Source organism: Monodelphis domestica, chromosome 7, assembly GCF_027887165.1.
Source record: "Monodelphis domestica isolate mMonDom1 chromosome 7, mMonDom1.pri, whole genome shotgun sequence".
Classification (NCBI taxonomy): domain Eukaryota; kingdom Metazoa; phylum Chordata; class Mammalia; order Didelphimorphia; family Didelphidae; genus Monodelphis; species Monodelphis domestica.
Window position 1 is genome coordinate 128,273,125 of NC_077233.1, and position 24,375 is coordinate 128,297,499.

At 41.0% G+C, this 24,375-nt stretch overlaps 1 protein-coding gene across 1 annotated transcript in view; it reads left to right on the forward strand.

Annotated features, from left to right (window-relative positions):
- The first annotated feature begins 2,463 nt into the window (after positions 1-2,463).
- Positions 2,464-24,375, forward strand: part of AK3 (adenylate kinase 3) — a 31,660-nt gene continuing 9,748 nt past the window's right edge. The window contains exons 1-2 of the mRNA XM_001365118.4: positions 2,464-3,018; positions 23,477-23,596. Coding sequence (XP_001365155.1) covers positions 2,865-3,018; positions 23,477-23,596 — 274 coding nt within the window. The 5' untranslated portion in view covers positions 2,464-2,864. The remainder of the gene's footprint in view (positions 3,019-23,476; positions 23,597-24,375) is intronic.

Here is a 24,375-nt window from a genome sequence, read left to right on the forward strand (position 1 = left end):
GCCTATGCCTTCTCTTTATTAAAAGAAGGATAAACAAAGCAGAAACTCTTGAGTGAGCAGCTACTAGTCTCAAAGATATATGTAAATTTTCTGGCACAGCCCTGAATCTGACAATTTCTCTAATGGAGGAATCCCTATCTCTTTATCTAGGTTTTGCCTATTTTTTCTTTACTTGTTAAAGGTTGGGCATGGGTTTGCTTCCTCCTCTCACCTTTCTTTTTTTTCTTTTTCTCCCCCCCCCCAATTACCTGTTACAATTTTTGATAATCATTTTCTAACATTCTTTGAGCCAAGTTCTCTTCCTCCCTTCTATCCTCCCTCTCCCACCATTCCCCCTCCAAGAGAGAAGATAATATGATATAGGTTGTACATATGTTATTGCACATATTTCCATGCTCCCCTCTCTTTTCTCCTCTCCCATTTCCCTTCTAGATTCACCCAGGTCTGAGCAGCTTTCTGAATGCAAATGAAACTTTTGAGGTTTCAGAGTGAGGGCAAGTGTATATTAGTGGCAGTAGAACTCTTTCTCCTTTCCCTACTATACACTGTCTACTGCCCATAATCATATCTATAATCTTGGCAGTTATGAGTAGATCATCACTGGGTTGTGCAACTCAGTTCTTACTTCTCAACTTCTTCACAATATTTGGTCAGGGTGCTGACATCCAGTAAGTTCCTTCCCTTTCCTGGAATTCAATTTCCTTTTTGTAAAATAAAGGGGTCACGAAAAGGCAGAACTTGGTCTGACTTTGGAATCAGAAGGTCTTTATTCAAATCCTTCTCTGCCACTTACTAGCTATGTGACAGTGAGCAAATTTCTTAAGGTTTGTGGATCTCAGTTTCCTTATCCAAAAAAAATGAGAGGGTTGGACAAGATGACCTCTAAGACTTTTCTAACTTCAAATCAATGATCCTGTTATTAAATATTCTCTAAGGGCCCTTTCATGTCTGACATTCTGAGTTTGTGTTTGAGAAGAGGTTAAAATGGAGAAAAAAGAGAAAGGAAATAATATTTTTAAAAGAGTAGGTTAAAAAGACCAACAGAGAAATGCATAATGGGTAGAAGTAGACTGAAAAGAGTGCATTGTGTCATAAAAATATCATCCAAGAAATGTGTTTTTGTTACAAAGCAAGAGCACAGGGTTACACAGCCCAGGTGCTACACAAATACTTTGTAATGTTAAAACACATAGAGGAGGGAGAGCTAGGTGACAGTGGATAAAATGCAGGTCCCAGTTCAGGAGGACCTGGATTCAAATTTGACCTTAGATACTTCCTCCTTGTATGACTCTGGGCAAGTCACTTCATCCCATTTGCTTAGCTTTTGCCCTTCTTTCTGTCTTAGAGTTGTTACTAAGACAGAAAGTAAGGATTAAAAAAAAAAAAGAAAAGACACAGAGGAATGTGTTTCTCCTGTTGGATGGTCCACTGGTGGAACCATTTTTATGGAAGGTCATGAACAATAGTTCTATAGGATAAAACAGCATAGATAGGTTGCAGTCTGCACAATTAGAACAAGCATCCAAGTTTATAAATTTATTGAAGATTGGATTTATTGAAGACAATGGAAAAGAATCAGAGAATCACTTCATTTTCAGAGTTGGAAGGGACTGTAAAGGTAGTCTTAATAAATACTACTCCAACAATGAGATCTCTATAACATACACAAGAAGTGGATTTCAGGACTTTGCTTGAAAACCTCCATGGCTTTCTCCATTATCTCCAAAGGAGATAACATGTAAAAACCTCCAGTAAAGAGAACTCACTACCCTTTTAGGGAGTCCATTCTACTTCAGGATACCTCTGTTAAGAAGTTTTCTTTATTCCACCCCTCAGCAATTTTTGTTGGAATGTCCACCCTTTACTCCTCTTCATTCAGTCCTACTAGACCAAGAATAACAAGTCAATTCCTCTTCTAAATGATGTAGCCCTGGGGCAGCTAGGTGACTCAAATGGTTGAGAACCAGGCTTAAAAACTGGAGGTCCTATTTTCAAATCTTGCATCAGACACTTCCAACGAATTGACCCTGGGCAAGGCATTTAATCTCCATTATGTAGTTCTTATCACTCTTCTGCCTTGGAACCTATACACAGCATTAATTCTAAAATGGAAAGTAAGGGTTTTTAAGAAGCCCAATAGAGAAAGACACCAAGAAGAGGAAAGAAAGGAATCTGCCCTTCCCAAATTATGATTGATAATGAGTAGAGGAAAGGAAGTCTTTGGGCCCATTCTTACTCCAACAGTTTGGAAGTAGAAAGAGAATTAGATTTGGAGACTGAGGATCTGAGTTAGAATCCAGCCTCTGCTGCTCACTATCTGTTTGACAATGGACAAGTCAGCCCTCACCCGGGCTTAGTTTCCTCCCGTGTAAAACGAGAGAGGGGATTGGCTTTACTGAGTTTTAAAGTCCTTTTCAGGTTCTGAATCCTGGAAGTGTTTATACCTATTCATGGGGGAGGGGAGAAGAAAAGAAAGAATTAAGGGAAAGGCCATGATTAGGAGGATCTCAGTAATCAGAATGAAAACAGGCCATTTTTTGTTGGCAAATCCACAGCTGGAGTTGTAGTGGGGAAGGCGGGCAGCTGAGTGGGGCGGGCACTTGGCGGTGCGGTCTGCTCACTTCCGGGAGGCGGCCTCCTTAGCTTCGGAGCCGGACGAACTTCAGCTCGGCCTTGTTGCTGCCGCCGGCATTTTTCCTTTGCACCCTTGCCCTGCTAGAATCCCCTCTGCAGCCCTCCACTATACGCGATGCACGGGAGGGGCTGTTGAGCTAAGGGGACCCACGCACGGGCTGGCCGAAGAGACGTATCTAGTTCCTACTGGATTTAAGCTGAGGGTTCGGCGCGCAGGCTGGCTGACTGAGATGGGGTCGGCGGGGCGCGTTCTTCTGCGGGCGGTAATCATGGGGCCCCCAGGCTCTGGCAAGGGAACCGTGTCATCTCGCATCATCAAACACTTCGACTTGAAGCATCTCTCCAGCGGCGACCTTCTCCGAGACAACATGAATAAGGGAACAGGTGGGAGCCCCAGGAGGAGCAGATCCTCACCATTTCTACTACCCTCCCCAATTCCTGCCCCTTTGTTCACTGGGCCCCCTTCCCCAGCTTCCCAGGGAGAGAACTCCAACTGCAGCAGCCACACCTCGAGCCTGGAGGCTGGGGCTGGGGCATGAATCTGACCTGCTGTACTCTGGACCGAGTCCTCACTTCTCCTCTCCCTTGGAGAGGGATGACATATTGTTTTCTTCTCTGTTAAGTCACTTAGCTGTACTACAACATCACCCGGTATCTCTGTTTACACCTTATCTTTCCAATAGACTGCAAATTCTTTGAGGACAAAGACCAGTTCTTAATCTGAACCCCATTTCCCTTGCTATTCCGTTGCACCTAGCTTCAGGCTCAGAACTGAGTTGACTTGACTCTGGGCAATCACTTAACTCCACCAGTCTCGTTTCTTCCTCTTTAAAATGGACTAAGAAATCTCTAAGGTCAGCTCAAGTTCAAAATCTTTGGGTCGGAGGGCACACAGTCCCTTTGTTTAACATCCTGAAGATGAACGAACAACGGAGCTCTTTGAAGCAGAGACCGATTATGTCCCTTAGTCATTTATGCTGCCTTCCTGGGATGAGGATTGGCCCCCCAGGTAAAGGAGGACAGGGTGCAAAGCAGCTCTTTGCTTTCTTTTGAACCCATGGCTGGCCATTGCATCATGGAAATGGTTCTTTTTTATTCCCTTCGACTTCCATCGGCAAAACTCCCATTCCCTATATATTTGGGAAGGAGAGAAAGAAGTGGAAGGAAGAAATCTTTTGGAGTTCTAGAAGATGCTTTGTGCTCTCTGCAATACCTTCGAAACCATTTCCTTGCAGTCTTTTGAGAAAGTTGTTCAGCCATGATCACCACTCCAGAAGTGGTTAATCTTCCTTGTGCCCTCATTCCTGGAAATCCGGGTTATAAAAACATGCTAAACATGTTTTGTAGATATGTACAGACACCACACCCTCGTTCCCTCCCCCTTTTCATTTTTTTCCATTTATGTCCCTGGGAGAGAACTGGCCTGAATTTCCCTTGATTTTAGGATTGGGTGTTTTTGTTTGGGTTCACTTGGCTGTGGTTGGGTTTTGCCCCCCTCCAACTTGGTCTTTGCAGTTACAAACTTGCCTCTGGATTTCCTGGAGGCTTTTGATCAAGGGAAGATATTTTACTTGATGGTCTTCCAAAAAAATTGTTTTGTTCCTGTGGCCAAAATTATACAAACAGCTGAAAGTTGCTCTAAATGAGTTTTAACTGAGTGAGAACTGTAGTCCAAGATTTTTCAGCAGGGTTGCCACTTAAAGGCAGAATCAGATCAACTGGGTTTCAATTCCACTTTTGACACATTATCTTTACTGCCAGGATGTGGCTCAGTGGATAGGGTGCTGGGCCTGGAGTAAAAAAAATACCTGAGTTCAAATCCAGCCTCAGACATTGATGGATAGTTCCATGGTACCACATGAAACTGATGGAGGTGTTTATCTTGTTACTGAAGCTGGATATCACACTAGCATCTGGGAAAAGGGTCAGTCTTGGAAATTCTCATTCCCTAGGGTCACAAGGAATAAGATGTCTCAACAACATCAGAGGATAAGAATGTTGGATCTGGGAGTCAAGAAGATCTAGATTTAAATCCCATCTTCTATGCTAGCTGTGTAGTCCAAGTAAAGAAGTTAGTTGAGTTCTTTGTTCTTCTGACTATACCTAAGACTTAATCTCCTAAAATATAAATAAGATTTGTGTTTGTAGAGACTGTGCCCCACTCTGAAGCAATCTCAACTGAACAGAGAAAAGGACCAGCTTTCTTGATCTAATTGGTGTGCTCATGAGAGTATTCTGGCCAGTGACATATTGATATTCAATACATCAGAATTTTCAAAGCATTTCCTTTAAAAACTTTTTTTAATTGAAAACTTTTTGGTTTTTTATATCACCAAAATTTCTCCCAGCCCCTTGCAGAAAGTCATTTCATATAACAAATAACTTTTAAAAGAAAAAAATTTAAAAAAAGAGGAAGAGAAAAAACTCAGCAAAGCAGCTAATTAATACAATGAAAAAGTCTGGAAATACATTTAATGTACCATACCTATGGAATAGCTAGGTGACTCAGTGGATAGAGTACTGGGCTTGGAGTCAGGGAGTCCTGACTTCAAATCCAGCCTCAGACACATTAATTTTGTGATCCTGGGCAAGTCACTTAACCTGTTTGCTTTAATCTGCTAGAGAAGGAAATGGCAAGCCATTTCAGTATCTTTGCCAAGAAAATCTCATGGATGGTATTGGCTTGCTATGGTCCACAGGGTCACAGAGAGTTGGACATGACTCAAAAACAAAAACTATGCCTCTGGATGCCTGGTTTCTGTAAAGGAGTGGGGCAAGATATTGTCTCTATTTTTAATTTGAAGCTATACTTGTTCTTTGTAATTTTGCAACCTTCTCCTTTGGTTGTTTTGAGGTTGTCCTTCTCTAAAAATTGATGTTGTTGTCATCATGTATTATTGCTTTTTGTCTCTCCTTCAGTACATCAAAATCTGCATCAGATTATGTAAAATCTTCCCTTGCTACTCTGTATTCATCTTTTTCATAATTTCTTATGACATAGTAATATTCCATTCCATTCTTGTATCATAATTTGTTTCAAAGTATTTTCACATTTCCTGTCAGGCACTGGTGTTCTTTGACTTATCTGGCCTTTTATTTCTCCTTCTACAGAGTCCCAAAAGACTTAGTGCAGTTTTAAGCCAATAAAGCTTGAAATTGAGGTAAGAGTTTTGGGACATCTGTATTTTGCTTAAAAAAAAAAAGACTTCTGTTGTAGGGATTGGTTACTTTTTCAATTGTTAAGTCTGTTAACTGAAACTAACTCCTCAGAAAAATTTCCAATTAGTTGGGTGATTGGTTAGTAATGTTCCTTGCTTAATTTTTTAAAAATGTAATGATTTCAAATAGTTAAGTAACTGTTTAGCATACTCACTCCAATGAGCTGACATTGTGCTATAAAGAGCAGAGAAAGAGAGCAGAAAGGAAAGCTCTGAGGTGATTGGGGATATGTTGTTGTTGGGTTATATCCAACTCTTTGTGCCTCCATTTGGGGGTATTTGTGGTTATGTCTGACTCTTTTTGACCTTATTTGGGTTTTCTTGGCAAAGATAACTGGAATGGTTTGCCATTTCCTTTTCCAGCTTATTTTACAAATGAAGAAACTGAGTTATCCAGGTTTAAGGACTTTCCAAGGGTCACATAGTTCATAAGAGTCTGAGGCCAAATTTGAACTTAGAAAGGTGAGTCTCTTTGACTTCAGGCCCAGTGTTTGATCCACTGAGCCACTGTCTTGTCCTTTGGGGTTTTCTTGGCAAAGATACTAGAGTGGTTTGCCATTTCTGTCTAGCCCATTTTACAGATGAGGAAACTTAGGCAAACAGAGTTAGGAGATGTTTATCTTGTTACTGATGCTTAAAATCACACTGGGAAAGGAGTTAGTCTTGGAAATGTTCAAGCCATACCATGGATTTTAAATATTAGCCAACCTTGAAATAGCACCAAAGTAACTGAAGAGCAATTCCTTCCATTTGTTTTCCTCCTCGTGCTCTTTACTCTTTGGTTATATTTATTTGGTTATATTTATGTATGTTAAAATGTATATTTATATTTCCAGGTTACATTTATGCTTAGTTTATACTAACTAGACCATCTTAGCTTTTCTGAATTCTTATTTCTGAATCTATAAGGATGGTAATATTTGTCCTGCCTGCTTCATAGAGTTGATTTGATTCTGTCCTTTATAAATCCCAGGTTACCTTAGAAATATGAAGTGGCAAGTATTATTTATTCTATTCTTCCTCATTTCTTGCTTCTCTTTCTGCCCCAACCCTTTTTTTTCCCTTAGTCTCTGCTTTGCTTCAAAATTAACTAAGGGTAAGGTATGTGGCCTGCATTTTTCATGTGTAAATATATACTTGCAACATGGGCACTTATACATAACATAACAAACATTATTGAGTTCTTATGTAATGGGTACATAAAGTGGCTACTCCTATTGGTAGCATTTTATACCTTTGACCTGATCACATGGACAACTATTTACTCTTTGGGCTGGCTCAGTCATTTCAACTTATGCTCCCACTAGTAGGTCTGGGTTCCAAAAGAAGGACCACCATCAAATTGCTACACTCAAATTCACTCAAATTTCTAGGGGTAATCTTGTTGAAGGGATCTATATTTCTACCCAAACACTACCCATGAGCCCCTACTCATGAATTTCTTTTTATGTAACCAATAACTCAAAATAATGACAATTAGAGATTTTAAGTATAACTACTTAAAAATAAGACAAAATAACTGACAATATCACAAACTCACACATTCAAGCAGTGCATAATTATTATATACTTCACAATCTTCACATAGATCTGAATCTCCCTCTCCTACCAATGCAGTCAGTATCTGTGGGAATATATCGGCATGAACATATAGAAACCTGCCAAGGAAGTTAATGGGAAAACTCATGTACTCAGAGTAATCCACAACTCTGCTCACTCAAGTGTACTTGTTCTGTCTTGGGAACTTTCTGTAATAATACCTTGATAAATAACAGCTTCTGGGCTGAACAAGTGCTTCTACCTCTAAGATGAATCGCTCCACAATGTTTAGCTGTCTGACATTTGACTTGGTCTAATGCTTTGGCCAGAATAACTGATCCACTGAGTGACTGCTCTCATTCTCTGTTCCTCTGCTTAGGTAGATATATTCCTCACAGCAATTCTAGCAGCTATCACTCCAACTTCATATTTAGCTGGTACAATTCTGAAATCTGTCTTTTTCACCTTTATTATCTTTGAAAGTACCTCAAATGATCCATCTTAGCTCATGAATAATGATCAAATGTCTGTATTTCTAACTGGGTGTCCTTATAGACATTTCAAATATACTCAAAACAGATCTTAACGTCCTTCCCAATTAAACAACCACTCATATAAACTTCCCTTTTTCTGTCAAGGGCACCATCATTCTTCCAGTCATCCAAATTCACAAGTTTGGAACCTTCCTCAATTTTCCTTATATTCCATATCTCAAGTCTCGGAAGCATAGGTCTGATTATGTCACTCCAATATTCAGTAAAGGCCAGTGGCTTCTTATTGACTCTCAGACACAGTATAAACAGCTCTGTTTGGTTTATAAAGCCCTTTGCATCCTAGCTCCATTCTACCTTTCCAGTCTTATGTCTTGGATAGTCTTTTTTCTTCAGTAGTAAGGACCTTCTTTTGATTTTTATTGGCTGATGTCTGGTTTGAGGTACTGCTGAGGTAGGATTTCTCTTTTTGGAAATGAGGATAGATGATGGACCTGCTCTGTATTATTGTTGTTATCATTGTTATTATTATTGAATATAATTGGAAGAGGAAATTTTTAATATGGCTTTGTATCATCATTTTAAACTTTTCACCCTGTTCTTTGAAAGCATTGCTCTTTTAATGTTGTTTGGCAAAAATCATAACCAGTTTCCCTTTCTTCCAACTCTGCAAAAGATTTTCTTCACTTCTTTCCCTTTCTAAAATAACAATAACTCCTATTAGAATCATTCTTATGTACTTATTAGTATCCATACTGAGGAAACTAACTATCACCTCTTAATTGCATTGACTGTATACATCATCTTGAGATTTATTAGGGGAACCAATCCATCATTGTTTTCTACTCAGACAATGGGCACCTACATCTGAGGCTATTGAATTTCAGAGACTGTGATATGGAAAGGTCTACTAGCTCAGGCAAGTACCGCCTTGCTAATTAATACTTATAAGTCTTTAAGAACGCTTAAAGGTCAATTCAGAAGTGGAGACTTTAATTATACAAGCAGGAGTAATCCAGCCTCAGGTTACATTGCTTGTGAAGACATCATTTAACTATCATGCCAATATGAGTGCTCATATCAGTTTGGAGGAGACTGGCATGGGGCCATTAGAAAAACTCCCAAGCACAGGGGAAGGTATTCTTCTGGAAGTACCCAAGGGGGATGAAAGCAACATTCATACTTCAAGCATTCATTATCCACTTTATATTTGTCTGACTAGAATTCCTCTTTCAAGTTTCTTCTCTCCTTTAATAAATCTCACCAGAATTTGAGTTGGATTTTGCTTTTACCTCATAGTGCTTTGGTCTACATATGTCACATAGCTATTCATTCATTCATTTATTGGTTTTAAAACTTTTTTTTTCAAGCTTTGGAAATTTTTATTTAATTAATTTAGAATATTTTTCCATGGTTATAAGATTCATGTTCTTTCCCTCCCCTCCTCCCAACCCCTTCCTGTAGCTGATACACAATTCCATGGGGTTTTACATGTGTCATTAATCAAGCATCAAGACCTATCTCCATATTATTAACATTTGCTATACAGCTATCTATTAGAGAAGGTTTGTTGTTCAGTTGTATCTGACTCTGTGACCTTGTGGATCATACTGCCCATGGGGTTTTTTTGGCAAAGATACTGGAGTGGTTTACATTTCCTTCTCTGCTGGATTAGGGCAAACAGAGGTCAAATGAATTGTCCAGAGTCACCTTGCTGGGAAGTGTCTGAGGCTGGATTTGAACTCAAGTCTTCTTGACTCCAGGCCTAGTACTGTATCTACTGAGCACACCTACTTGCCTCTGGGAAATGGGTAGCAGACCCTTTTATCACTTCTCTGACTCTTGGAAATAGACCAAAGCCTTAGAATACTTTATAAGACATTAATCCCTTACTCTGTGATTAAACCTAATTGACCTTCCTACTCTTTCTCACACATAATAAATACTCTGTCTCCCAATTCCATGCACTCTGTCTTAACCTCTGCTACTTTAAATTCTCTAACTTCTCTCAAAGTTCAGTTTACATGATATTACTTTAATTTAGGGAGTTAAATGATCAAATTTAGCAAATCTAATCACCACATTTAGGGAGCCAGATTAAGGACTCCAAAATTAGGAAGCCCATTGTCAAATTCAAGGAGTCAAATTGTGTAATATAGGAGCCAAATGGGGTCCCTCATACTCTCATTGGGGAACTAGAGAGAGAGGTGTGAAGGAGCTAGAGAAATGGAGAGAGGGAAGAGATTGATCCTTCCCTATCCTCCCCTTGGGGAATGTATCGCAAACTGGCTTCCAGACGGACAGAATATGTCTCCTCAGAGATTGACTATGAAGGTTAAGGACTGAAGGAGAATGAATAAACCAGATGCCTCCCCTTTTGATCTTAGCTGTTATAGGAGAGCAAAATAATTCTCCTGTCCCAGGATTTCCTGATCTCCCAACTGCCCCCCTTTCTCCTTTTAGACTTGTGTCACTCTACATCTTGATTTGGAGCTAATTCTCCTTCTTGGGGAGAAAGGTGAGATTTTCCCCCAAAGCCTCAGTTTCTTTCAAGGATGTTAAGAAGCAGACCTGATCTAAAAAGTTAACTATTTATTCTAGGGGACACACAAGGCAGGGAGAATGGGGTTGTTGGATGAGGAAAGTGGGAAGTGGGAATCCCTATGATCTAACAACTGACCTCCCTCCAAATCCTGAGGGTTCAGGCTGTTTTGCCTGACCCTCTTTTGGTCAGTTGTAGGGGTTGTCCTTCCTCCTGATCTAATCTAGTTGTAAAGTGAAGCTCAAGGACAATTTTTTTGGGGGGATAGAGAGGATCTTCTTTAGTAGATGGCTTTTCCCAAAAGTTCCAATCTAATTTTATTGTCTTCAGCAAGAACCAGAGGAATTTGGGGTTCACTGGAAGGTGATCAATGTTCAGAGAAGCTCTCCGTCTCAGAGGCTTCCTCTCAGACCATCCACTCCAGGAGGACTCCCAAGAAGAAGTAAAGTAACTGTTTTTGAATCCTCACAGCTCATCCATTCTTTTTCCTGGAATCTTGGGTCTTCCTTGCCTTTCCCCTGCTTGGGTTGCTCCTTTCCTTGGTCATGCTGGATCTGATTTCCTCTCTTACAATTGTCCAATTCTAGGGAGCCAAATTGAGGGAGTTGTTTGTTTGTTTTTCTCATTTGAGATAGGTTAGCAGTGGAAGGACAGAGAAAAAATACTACTTAAAAAAATAAAATAAAATAAAACAAAACAAAACATTAAGATGTCCAGGCAGTGACTTATTAGAAGAGGTCAGGGTATGTGTATGATCCCGTCGTATTTGTTATACTTTTATGCTATGATGAGGCATTGCGAAAAGACTTCAGTAGAGAATAATTTCGATACAGAAGCATTTGTTAAATGTTAGAAGTCTAGTAGATTTTAAGAATCAATTTGAATTCAAAGGTTACAACCCCTAATATGATTGTTCTCATTCTAGTGAGTCACAGGCCAGATTGCCTGTCTTCTTATCATGGTTATTTGCTAGGAATCACATTTCCTAGTTCAGATAGGATTGCTCTGTAGGTTAGGGGTGAGATAGGAGGTTTAATTTCAGCTATAAGGGGTATAATAGGAGAGTGATTAAAAAGTCAAAAATATTTTGTGGTATTCAACTATTTCTTCTCTCCTTTTTTCTTGTAGCTATCATTCAAGGTCTGACCATGTCACTTCTGGGCAAAACTAGTGGCTCCCTATTGCCTATGGGATAAAAGGCAAATTCCTCAGCCTGGCATTGAAGATCTTTTATAATCTGGCTCCAATCTAACTTTCCAGTCTTTTCTCACTTAACTTTTTTTTCATATATTCTATGTTCTGGTCAAATGCAAAACCCTGGCTAGTCCCTAATCTCATCCTATCTTTGCCCATTCCCATACATGGCATAATGTTTTTGTCCGTAGGCATGTAATAAATTTATACTGAACTGAAATGAACTCTGAGCTCTGGGCCTTCTGGAACTATTGATAAGAATCAGGAAGGTGAGTTATATGAGGAGAAAATGAAAGATAATGGTCAGGGAGCTGAAAGGCAAAAACATTTCAGAGATTTATGCTTTTATCCTAGAAATTTGCATGGCAGCTAGGTGGAATTGTGGATAGAATATTGGATCTAGAGTTAATGAAGAATCGAGTTCAAATTTGACCTCAGATACTTACTAAATGTTTGACTTTGAACAAGTTACATAACCTATCTCTGCCTCAGTTTCCCCATCTGTAAAATGGTGATAATAATAGCACCTACTTCCCATGATTCTCTTAAGGTTAAAGTGAGGCAACATTTGTAAAGAATTTTGCAACCTTAAAGCCATATATAAATACTAACTATAATTATTAAAATAATTGTAGGTCTATATATGTATGTATGAGTATATTTGATGAATAGAATAAAATTTTAAAGAATTACTCGTCATTGAATAATTTTTGCATAGAGCCTGGAAGGAGATTTATGACCCTTCCTCAATTAAGGGTATGTATTTTAAAACATTCTTAAAAGTTTTTTTAATTTTTAATTTTTTATTATATATTTAGTAACCACCACCACAAAACATTTAATTAAACAAATGCATAAAAAGACTATGTATAAAACCACAAACTCCACATTGTTTGCAATGTGTTTAAAGATATGTAAATTATATGTATGCTAATATTCATATCCTCTGCTTTTGAGTTTCCTTTGGATTTGTCTTACTTGAATTTTTTTGTCATGATTTTGTGGCTGTTATTTTTTTAATATAATTATGGTATGAATTATTCTTATTCTCTTTTCTTTTTTTTCATTTCTTCATGTAGTTCCCTAATTTTCTTTATATTTCTGATATTCCATTATATCCATTTTAGCCCTGCCTCTGTCAGAGGTCAAAACTGCTACCCCTGTCTTCTCTGGATCCGCTGACTTACAGTCTGGCCCCTTACCTTCACTCTATGTTTGCCTCCATTTTCAGGGTTTCTTATAAACAACACATTGTCAGGTCCCGTTTTTTTATCCTTTCTGTTATACATTTTCTTCCCATATGTGAATTCATCTCATTACACTCAGTGTCATAGTTCCATCTACTCCATTCCACCTCACTGTCTCTTCCTTTCTTTCTGTCCTAAAACTTCTCAGATATCCAATTTCCTTTGACCAATACCTGCCAATTCATATCCCTTCCCAAAGATCCTCCTTTATCACCTTCTTAGTTCCAAATTGTCCCACCTTCTCAAAGGTTCCCATTACTTTTCAATTCTTATTCTATTCACCTTTCCCAAAATCCCTTCCTTATCCCCAAGCTGTGCCTTCCTATTTCTTGATTATCTTATCACCTAACCTTACTCTCATGTGTCTCCACCCTTTCTTCTCTTATTCCCTCAGTTTCCCAAGGAGACTCCTATTCCCTCTCTAACCCATTTCCCTCCTGTTTCTCTGTATGTCGAGGAAAATTTTACCCTTCTAATTGTTTGTATCTTTCTTTCTTTATCCCTGGTCTGATAACAATTGGTTCTAGTACTCTCAGCCCTCTACCCCCTTGTCTCCTTCTCCATGGCAGTTTCTCTATGCATTCCTTCTCCATATGAGATAGCCATTACACCCTGCCTTTTCCTGGTCTATTCCACTACCATTTCAACTCATTCCATTATATTTCTTTGACCTAGAGTCTTCCATCCATATATGCCCCCTTAAAATACCTAGGCAATGATGCCAAGCATCATGGCCATAGATGACATTTTCCCATACCAGAATCAAATAATTTGGCCTTTTGGGTTGCTCATGATTAGTCTTTCATTACCTTTGTATGTTTCTTATAGATCAAATTTACCGCTGAATTTGGGGTTTTTCTCCAGGAATAGTTGAAACTTCTTTAGTTCATTAAATATCTATTTTTTTATAATTATGCTCATTATTGCTGGATATGTTATTTTTGTTTAAGCCCAGTTTTTGCTGTGTTTCATGTTTGGTGTTCTTTTAGTATTGTGGCTGATAAATCTTTTGTTATTCTGATTGTAGCTCCACAATATTAAACAATTTTTTTTCTTATTGCTCATCATATTTTCTTCTTAACCTTGGGGGCTGTAGGACTTAGCAGTGATGTTCCTGTGCATTTTTATCTTTAGGTCTCTTTAAAGTGGTGATCAGTGGATTCTTTCAATTTCTATTTTACCCTCTTATTCTAAAAATTCTGGGCAGTTTTCCTTGGACACTTTTCCTTTTGACACCATAGTGTCTAACCTTTTTTTTATTGTAACTTTCTGGGAATCCAACTATTCTTATGTTGTCTCTCCTTGATATATTTTCCAGTTTGTGATAAAATGTTCCAAATTTTTTTCTTTTGAGTTTGCTTTATTATTTCTTGTTGGCTTAGGAGAGTTTTAACTTTTCTTGTCTAATTCTATTATTTATTTATTTAAAAACCTTTACCTTCCATCTTGGAATTAATACTGTGTGTTGGTTCCAAGGCAGAAGAGTGGTAAGGGCTAGCAATGGTGGTCAAGTAATTTGCCCAGGGTCACACATCTAGGAAATTTCTTAGGTCATATTTGAACCCAGGACTTCCCATCTCTAGGTCTGGCTATCAATCCACTGAGCTACCTAGCTGCCACCAAATTCTATTTTTTAATACATTATTTCCTTCCAAGAGTTTCTGGATCTCTTTTTCCATTTGAGTAATTTTTCTTTAATATTTTTTTTTAATTTTCTTGCATTGCTCTTCCCTCCCCCCCTAATTTTTCTTCAACCTTTCCCATTTGTTTTTTGAGATCTTTTAAAAGCTTTCCCCAAAGCTCTTTTGGTGCTTGTGGCCATTTATTGTATTTCTTTACTGTTTCTGAAGTAAGTGTTTTTACTTTATTGTCCTCTGAGTTTGAGCCAAGGTTTTTTCAGTCCCCATAATAGCTATCAATAGTTGGGTTCTTTCTCCTTTGCTTGATCATTTTTGTTTATTTATTTTCTAAATTTAGTGGCCAGACCACTAGACTTAATTACTGGCTTTTTTTCTGGCATCCCAGGGTTTCTATTTTGTTGATATATATTATCTCAGGTTTCAGGATTTTGTGTGTGTATTTGGTTTTTTCCATGATCTTATTTAGTTATTGCAGTTTTTATAGTCAACAGTCAGATGTCAGATTCTTGCTTTCCTCTCAAGCCCCAGGCTGTTACTCTCAGCCCTCCACCTCTTCATCCCCTTCTCTGTGGCAGTTTCTCTATTCATTCCTCCTCAATGTGAAATAGTCACTCCACCCTGCCTCCTCCTAGCCCAACTAACATTTCAGCTCATTCCATTCCATTTCCTCAATCTCAAGTCTTCCAAACATACACACCCCTTCAAAATACCCAGGCAATGAAGCCATTTCCAGGGGCCATAGACATCCCCCCTCCCAGTGATCGCAGGTGGTCCAACTGGAGACTGAGGGCCGCTCTGCTACTACTATTTCAAGTAGCCAGTCTGCCTTTCCTTGGAGCAACCACCTGGGACTCTACTCTCTTGGGAGTGACAGTAGCTGACAGGACCCCAAACCTTCAGCAAATAAACTCACTGGTGTGATGGTCCTTCCTCACTCCTACTCTCCCACTCCAGCGTCTCTGAAACAGAGTAGGTATCCAGGCTGTGTTCCTCGGGCCTCCAAATTCCCTTACCAGCTAGCAATGAAGTTTGAGTTCTTGCCTTTAGGGTCTGGTGGTAGCCATGGGCCAGTGGAGTCTCCTGAGCCAGGCTGTAGCAGACACAACTGCTCCCAGGACCCTCAGCCTGCCTTTTCTTTGATCACAGTGGTCTGGCTAGGGAGGGTAAGCTACCCAGCCTCCTTCAACTTGGTGAGGTTGCTAATCCTGCCCTCTGGAGCTGCTTTGTGGATTCTCTCCGTTTGGTCTCTTCCTGCCTCCAGGGCCTCTGGTGGGGGACTAAGGCCAAAGAAGTCAAGAACCTTCCTCCACCTTTGTCCTGGGGACTTGTGTAATTTCTAACCACAGAACACAAATGATAAACAAAGACTGAGAGGGCCTCCCAATAAAGCCGTATTTCTGGTCAAGACCAAAAGGCCCTGTGCACTGTGAGAGACCTTCCTTTATACCTCAAAGAATATCGCAACTTATGTACCAGAACAGAAATAATTGAAGACAGTGCTAAAAATAGAGAGATGTGGATTGGTTGAAGTAATCAGGAAATACTTCTCATTGGTAGAAGAAGTCACTTGAGAGACAAGGGGAGAGAGGGAGAGCCTGAACCCTACTTTCTAAGCCTGATTATATCAAGGATGATGTATACTGAGATGACCAGGGTAAGGAGGAGGTGTCTGGCCTTAAAGTGGGGCAAAAGCTTGATAATGTATAAGGGGTATAGTAGTAGTAGTAGTGGTAGTCTCTCGGTGATCAAGAATGACTATTGTCTTTGTGCAGTTTCATCTACGGTGTATCCTCATGTGGCTTTGGAGTCCAAAGGCTGAGGCACAAAGTTTGTGGCACATGGGGCATGGAACGCCAGTTGTTATGAGAGGTGCGGTTGTGGCCTGGTGTCGGCGTTCACACACAGTGGCAAGACGTCGACGTCGCTCATCTTCAAAGGTGGCGGCGGCATGGTTAATGTGGGTACACCAGCTGCTTCTGTCAGAGGCAGCGAGTTCTAGTTGCTTTGGTGTAATGCCAGCCCACTTCAAGTTGGACTTTAGCTGATCCTTGAATCTTTTCTTCGGCCGGCCTTGTTTCCTGAGTCCAGCTGACAGTTCGCCATAGAATCCCTGTCTTGGTATTCGCTGTGGGTCCATGCGGATGGCGTGTCCAGACCATCGTAGCTGGGCTTTGAGGACCAGGACTTCGATGCTGGTGGAGTTGGCTCTGTCGAGGACTTCCTGGTTGGTGATTCGGTCCTGCCATCAGATCCTCATGATTGACCGGAGGGAGCGTTGGAGGAATTGCTCCACCGGTTTCATGTGCTTCCGGTACAGTGTCCATGTCTCACAACCATACAGGAGCGACCTGAGGACCACTGTGTTGTACACTTTGAGCTTCGTCGTAGTGCTTCCACCTCTGTGTTGGAGGACTTTGCAGCGCAGCCGCCCAAGTGCCTGGCTGGCCTTTTGGATCCTGGCATTAATCTCGTGGTCTAGGGACCCGTCATTGGCGATAGTGCTGCCCAGGTACTTGAAAGTGTTGATGTTAGAAAGCTGCGTGCCGTCGATTGTAATATACGGCTGGTTCGTTGGCCTCCTGGTGCAGGTTGGAACAGCACCTCTGTTTTGCTGAGGCTGATAGTCAGGCCAAACAGTTTTGTTGCGGTGGAGAACCTGTCCACAATGGTTTGGAGATGATTTTCTTGGTGGGCCATGAGAGCACAGTCATCTGCAAAGAGAGCTTCCAGGATGAGTCTCTCTGTTGTCTTTGTTTTTGCAGTCAGGCGGCGAAGGTCGAAAAGTGAGCCATCCAGTCGGTATTTGATGTAGATGCCCAGGTCTAGATCCATCACAGCATGTCGTAATACTTGGGTGAAAAATAGGTTGAATAGTACTGGAGCGAGGACACAGCCTTGTTTCACGCCATTGGAGATGTTGAAGCGATCAGAAGTCTCTCCACCAGATAGGACTTCCCTTGTCATGTCGACATGAAAGAGCTGGATCAGTTTGACGAATTTTGCTGGGCAACCAAGCTTGCTGAGGATCACCCACAATGAGTCCCTGTTCACTGTGGCAAACGCCTTTGTCAGGTCTATGAAGACAATGTAGAGACTCAGGTTCTGCTCAAGGCATTTTTCCTCCATTTGCCTCACTGTGAAGACCATGTTGATAGTGCTGTGATCTGGTCGGAAGCCACATTGTGATTCAGGCAGGTTCTGCTCTGAAACAGATGACAGGAGTCTGTTGAGTATAACATGGGCAAGGATCTTTCCAGCAGTGGAGAGTAGTGAGATGCCTCTGTAGTTGTCACAGGCTGCTCATGAGCCTTTGTTCTTGTATAGGGCTACGATGGAGGCATCTCTGAGTTCTGGGGGCATGTCTTCCTCTTCCCATATGCTGGTCAGCACTATGTGGAATGCCTGGAGCGCCTTTCCATTTAAGGCCTTGTACACCTCGGTTGGGATCCTGTCTTTACCGGGTGCCTTGCCTGCACTCATTTGTTTAATGGCTTTTTGGACTTCCTCTATTGAAGGAGGGATGTCAAGTTGTTCAATGGTGTGGTTTTGGGGGATCTGGTCAAGGGCACTTTGGTCGACTGAAGAGGGTTGGTTGAGAAGCTGACTGAAGTGTTCTTTCCACCTATTGCTGATGCCTTTTTTATCTTTTATGAGAGTGTCACCGTCAGAGGATAGCAAGGGAGTGGTGGTGGGTTTTAATGGCCCATAGACAGTCTTGAGGGCACTGAAAAATTGTTTGTAGTTTTTCGTATCAGCAAAGTGCTGGATTTCTTCTGCCTTTTTTTCCCACCATCGATCTTGCATCTTCCTGATCTCACACTGTGCCGTGGCTTGGAGAGACTTGAATCTGTCCTTTTTAGGAGCAGAGTTTGGGTTATTTTGCCACTCCATAAAGGCTTTGTTCTTCTTGCTCAATAGGTCTTCAATAGCAGTGTTGTTCTCGTCAAACCAGTCCTGGTGGTTGTGTTGTTTGGGGCCTAGGACTGCCTTTGATGTTTCCTTCACTGCATCTCTGAATTGGTTCCATTTCTCAGTTGAGCTTCTAGTGAGTGGTCCCTTGGCAGACAGCTTGTTGTCCAGGCAGGACTGGAATGTTTGCAAATAAGATGGATCTCTAAGACGACTCACGTTGTAAAATGTGCGAACTGTCTGGGCACGTTTTGGATGTCAAGGCGCAATGAGCATTTGAAGAATCACTCTAACCAATTGGTGGTCTGTCCAGCATTCAGCTCCTCTCATGGCTCTGGTGATCTGTACATCCTAGATGTCTCGCCAGAGTACAATGATGTAGTCAATGAGATGCCACTGTTTTGATCTTGGGTGTATCCACGTTGTTTTATATTTGTTTGCCATTCTGAACACAGTGTTCGTGATGGTGAGTTCAAACTCTGAGCATTTGCTGAGTAGCAGTAGGCCATTGTTGTTCATTTTGCTCACACCGTGTTTGCCGAGCACTCCTTTCCATCTTTCATGGTCCTGGCCAATGCGGGCGTTGAAGTCTCCCAGTAGTATCAGCTTGTCATTTGTGGGCACTGAGTGCAGGATGGCACTCAGGTCAGAGTAGAACTGCTCGATGGTCTCCTCTGTGCTGGTCAGTGTTGGGGCATATGTGCTGATGATTGTGGCATACCGGTCTTTGCTGAGAGGCAAACGGATCTTCATGAGCCTCTCGCTGATGCCCACAGGCAAGTCTGGCAGCTGTTTGATCAAACTGGTCTTGATGGCCAGTCCAACACCGTGGATTCTGTCTTCATTTGAGGCTCTACCTTTCCAGAAGAAGGTGTATCCAGTGGTGGGTTTGCTGAGTGATCCCTCTTCTGGTAAGCGTGTTTCACTTAGGGCTGCGATGTCGATGTTATATCGCGCCAGTTCTTTACCGATTAGAGCTGTTCTTCTCTCAGGTCTTGGGGTATTCTCTCTATCAAGTAATGCCCTGATGTTCCATGCTCCTAGTAGGAGTTTCTTTGTATTTTTTCTTTTATTTTGACCGCTTAAAGGGGATGACCCGCCAGCCGCGGTATGCTGACCGGGTGTTTGTAGGGCAGGCAATGTTTGGGACACCTTTTCTAGTCCCCTCCCTTGATTAGGGTGAGCAGTGATGTCCTAGAGAGGGCTGCTCAGTTACCCAGGATGCTGCCAAACATCCCTGCTGCCCACAGGGCCGAGCAACCACTGGTCCGTGGGCCGCCTATGTGCAGGATCATGACTACAAGTGCCAGTGGTCACCTCCACCTGTTGCGTCGCCACTCCCCCATCGCCACAGGTCTTGAAGAGGATGGACGGGGTTAGGATAGATGAGTGTGCACAAAGATACTTGTGCGTGAAAGAGATTTAAGTGGAAAAGTCAATGCACAGAGACAGTCCCACTCTCTTGGCGTTGGAAGCCTGGGTCCAGTGGTACGAAAAGTCATTACACCTGGAGACTTCCTCAGCTGCATTGGATGGCCATGTTGTCTTTTGTGCTCCAACACGCCCTAAGCACTCCACAGTGCTTTGCTGCGTTGCCCTCTTTCTAGCCGTTGAACCTTCTTATTGGTTTCTTCCGTCTGTTCAGCCGAAGCAGTCTTCACATGCTGGGTGAGCAAAGCTCTGGTTCACCAGGGGTCAATGACCCGATGGCTACCCTCACAAGGTTTAGCCAGCCTGTCAAAGCCATTGCCTCGGGTGTGGCCGCTGCCGCATGCTAGCAGCTACTGGGAGCCACAAGTGAGAGCTGGGTGTCAGGTGGGGGTCAGAGGCTGGAGAGCTGCCCTAGGAGGGCACGACAAGCCCTCCATACCAGAGATACTCCCCCTCCCTGAGCACCCCATATACAAAGGTGAAGTAGTGTCAGCAGGCTTCTAACTGAGGCAAAAGCCTCTCTGCTAATGAAGAACCAGTCACAAGTTCAAGACCATGATTACTGAGGATGGATGATATAGCAATTTTGAAGGCTAAGGCTAAAACTGAAGCCTATGCTAACAATGATTAACTATACTCAAGCAGCTATCATACTTTAAAACTTATACTAAAATAATCATAAAAGACCTCCTAAAATCATATAACTTAATACAGTTACTAACATTAAAATCTAATCCTTGTATAAGGGAGTAGGGGATTTTTTATCTACAGGACTCATATGCTTTTGCTGCTTTTAATGTTGTTTTTATAGTTATTTTAGGTTGTTTGTGGAGGTTTAAGGAAGACAAGAGAGTTTCATGCCCTATTCTGCCATCTGCTCACAATGTTTCTCCCTTAAAAGGAATTTTTAAGCAAGTTAGCCCCAAACTTCCCAACTCCCCAGAGCAAGGTTAACAAACCACTATTTAAATGAGTGGGAGATTTTCTCAAGCAAAGTTTTCCATATTTGTAAATATGAAGGAAAACAACCAAAATGAAATATTGTATCTTTTTTTTTAAATTGCTTGATTATATACCCTGACATCTGAACGAATCCCTTGAAGCCCTAGCTGTAAAGGAAGAGGTGATGATGATGGTGTCTCTTTAAACTCATTTCAAAAAATTATCAAGGATCATAATATTTGGCTAATTAAAAACTTACTGTCATTTGGATACCAGCATATATATGCTTTTTCAGAATATCCTTCCATTCATCAGTGGAGCCCTCCTCCCACTGACAGAAATTACAATACCTTTTGTGCCTTGGTTTTATAAATTACCATGGCCATGTCATGATACAAATTTTGAGAGAAAAAGTTCCAAACCTGATCCATTTATTTGTAAGACTAGCAATTACCAATAAATGGGGTGAATGGCCTTTCTCAATGACCAAAGACCTTGAGTGAGGGCTTACAGTAAATGCTGTAAAAACAGCATTTAGCAAGATGATAGCAACATCTTCAGTTACACAAATATTTCTTCTTACTTACTGAACAACAATAGTTACTGATGACAGTCAGAATTGAGATTATACCATTTGGATCTTTCCTTATAAAATAACCAGAGTGATAGGATTACTCTACAAATAATGGGAGTTACTACAAATTGATGAGATTTGACCTTTTAAGTTAATAAATGTCCCAGTCATGTGTGGGAGTCTGGTGATGAGTGACTGGATATAAGGGCCATTGTGGCCAAGGAGAGTGAGAGTGAGAGCCAGCTTGCCAGGGAGACTAGCAACTAGAGAAAGAGAGTGAGATAAGAAGGACAGGAATGATTGGGGCCAGCCAGCATGCCCGAGAAGGACCAAGAGGAAGAATCATGGCATCATGACTGGGAGCTATGATCTTCGTTTATTATGACAAAGAGAAAGACTTATAGAGAGTGAAATATTAAGCATTACAACATTGGGGGGGATGTTACTTTCCCATAGGATAATGTTTATGAAAATTATTTCACACATGAATGTAACCAGAGTTGCTATTATAGACGTAAGCAAGTTGAGAAACAGTGATTGCTAATCTGCTCTTGGGGAAAGTCAGGTTTGGTGCTTTCAGTCATGATGTTACAAGAACTTCTTTGCTCTTCAGAGTGAGAGTTTAAACTCAGGGTTTAATGATGACCTTTGGCTGAGAGCAGCAGCGCCTTTGCGTGAGAAATTGGGACCTTGCCAGCAATCTCAGGCAAGCATGGCTACTTTCCTTAGTGGGCCTCACAAATTAAGTTTCTCTGAAAAGTGGGTGATAAGAGCCACTACTACCTCCAACAGAGATTAAATGACTTCTCCAAGGTGACACAGCTAAGCATCTGAGCCTGGGCCTGAGTTCATTTCCTATTGCTGACATATTCTGGATCTGTGATCCTAGACCTCTTGGATACTTCTTAGCTATATGATCCTGATCAAGTCACTTTACCCTGGTTGCCTAGCCTTTACCCTTTTGCCTTAGAATTGTTACTAGACTAAAGGTAAGGGTTTAAGAAAAAACTGGGTAAAACAAAAGCTTGACTTTTAGGCAAGTCTCTCGGATGTAGATGGTGGGTAAAGAGGGGGAATGAATTACTAACAAAGGAATATTAAATCTACCTTCATTAAATCTTTGCAAAATAGAATTGAAATCAATTTTCAATTTTACAACCAACAATGGAAGTCTTCATCTGGGGGCCAATCTTTCTGCTCCTTAACAAACTTAGTTCTCCTGATACCTTCATGACTGACCCATAGTCTGATTGCCCAGTTCATCTTTTAGAGCTTGGCTAGACCTTCCTGAGCTTTCATTATCATTTCACCAATTCTATATGCCACCTGGAAGCTTTGGAGGAAGATGTTCATGGACAACGGGATGATTACTAGTTACTCTGAAGTATATTATAGAAACTTGCATTTAGTGCTCTATGTGTATTGTGGACAGTAGTGTTTCTCTTTATCTGTTCCCTCCCTCTCAGAGACCTGTCAAGCTTTGGTTCCTGATTCCCCTCTAGTACAGTATAAAGCACTTTAGAAACATTATCTCATTTCATCTGTGTAACAATCTTGTGAAATAGATAGTATGAGTATCATTTATTTTTTTTTAAAAACCCTTACCTTCCGTCTTGGAGTCAATACTGTGTATTGGCTCCAAGGCAGAAGAGTGGTAAGGGCTAGGCAATGGGGGTCAAGTGACTTGCCCAGGGTCACACAGCTGGGAAGTGTCTGAGGCCAGATTTGAACCTAGGACCTCCCATCTCCAGACCTGGCTCTCAATCCACTGAGCTACCCAGCTGCCCCCTATGAGTATCATTTTAATTTTTTACAGATGAAGAAACTGAGACTCAGAAAAATCAGATACCTTGCTCAAGGAATCCCACTAGGATGTTGTGAACTCTGGTTTTCTGATTCTAGATTAAGTGTTCTTTCAGCTTTAGCAGGGATACTTCTTTCATTAGAGGGCTAGAATATCCTATACACATATTAAGTAGCACTGATTGCCAATTAGAAACAAGATTAGGACTGAAATTATTCTAACAAACTGAATCTTGTGGAGGTTGACAAAATTAGGCTTTCTGTCACGTTTGATGAATTTTAAACTTATTCTCTGGTTCTTTTCTCCTATAGAAATTGGTGTGCTTGCCAAGACCTTCATTGATCAGGGAAAACTCATACCAGATGATGTCATGACTCGGTTGGCCCTCCATGAACTGAAAAATCTAGCTCAGTATAGTTGGTTATTGGATGGTAAGCAAACTATTGACTAAATTTCACAGTTTCTGGTCAAGCTCAGATTTTGAAAGAATAAATTTTTCTGAGCAGGCTGTTTTGATGCCAATTTTTTTTTCATTTTTCCTGTTTCAGTGGGGAGATGCAGATGAATTGAGAGGGAGGAGGAAAGGCCCAGAAGAATCAAATTTGCTCATCTAAATGGGTTCCTACTGGAGTTAGTCAGCATTTTCATAGGTCCATGGCATGTTAGAGCTGGAAGGAATCTTAAGAGATGCTTTTCTCCAATTATTTTATTTTGGAGATGAGAAAAATCAAGGTCCAGAGAAATGAAAGGACTCATATAAGGATATACAATGAATTAGTCCTTTGTTCCATGTTGCTCCAGCCATTGAGTTAGTCAGTATTTAGGTACTGAAGAACATTGTGCCAGGCCCTGAGGGATATAGAGTTTAGACAAGACATAGTTCATGCCTTGATGTAACATGGGCACAAACACAGATATCTATAATATATAATATTGCCCGATAAATGCATGAATTGTATAAAGCAAATTATTGTGTAAAATGAGTCCCGTTCAGGATAGTCAAGCAGTTTTCCAAAGCAGGAAGCTACATGAGAACAACAGAGAAGCATGGAACCTATTTTCAAGAAGTTTCAAGGGAAGAGAAAATTTTGAAGTGATCAGCAGGGAGAGCGCCATGTTTATATATATTTAAAACCCTTACCTTCTGTCTTGGAACCAATTCCAAGGCAGAATAATGGTAAGGTCTAGGCAATGGGGGTCAAGTGACTTG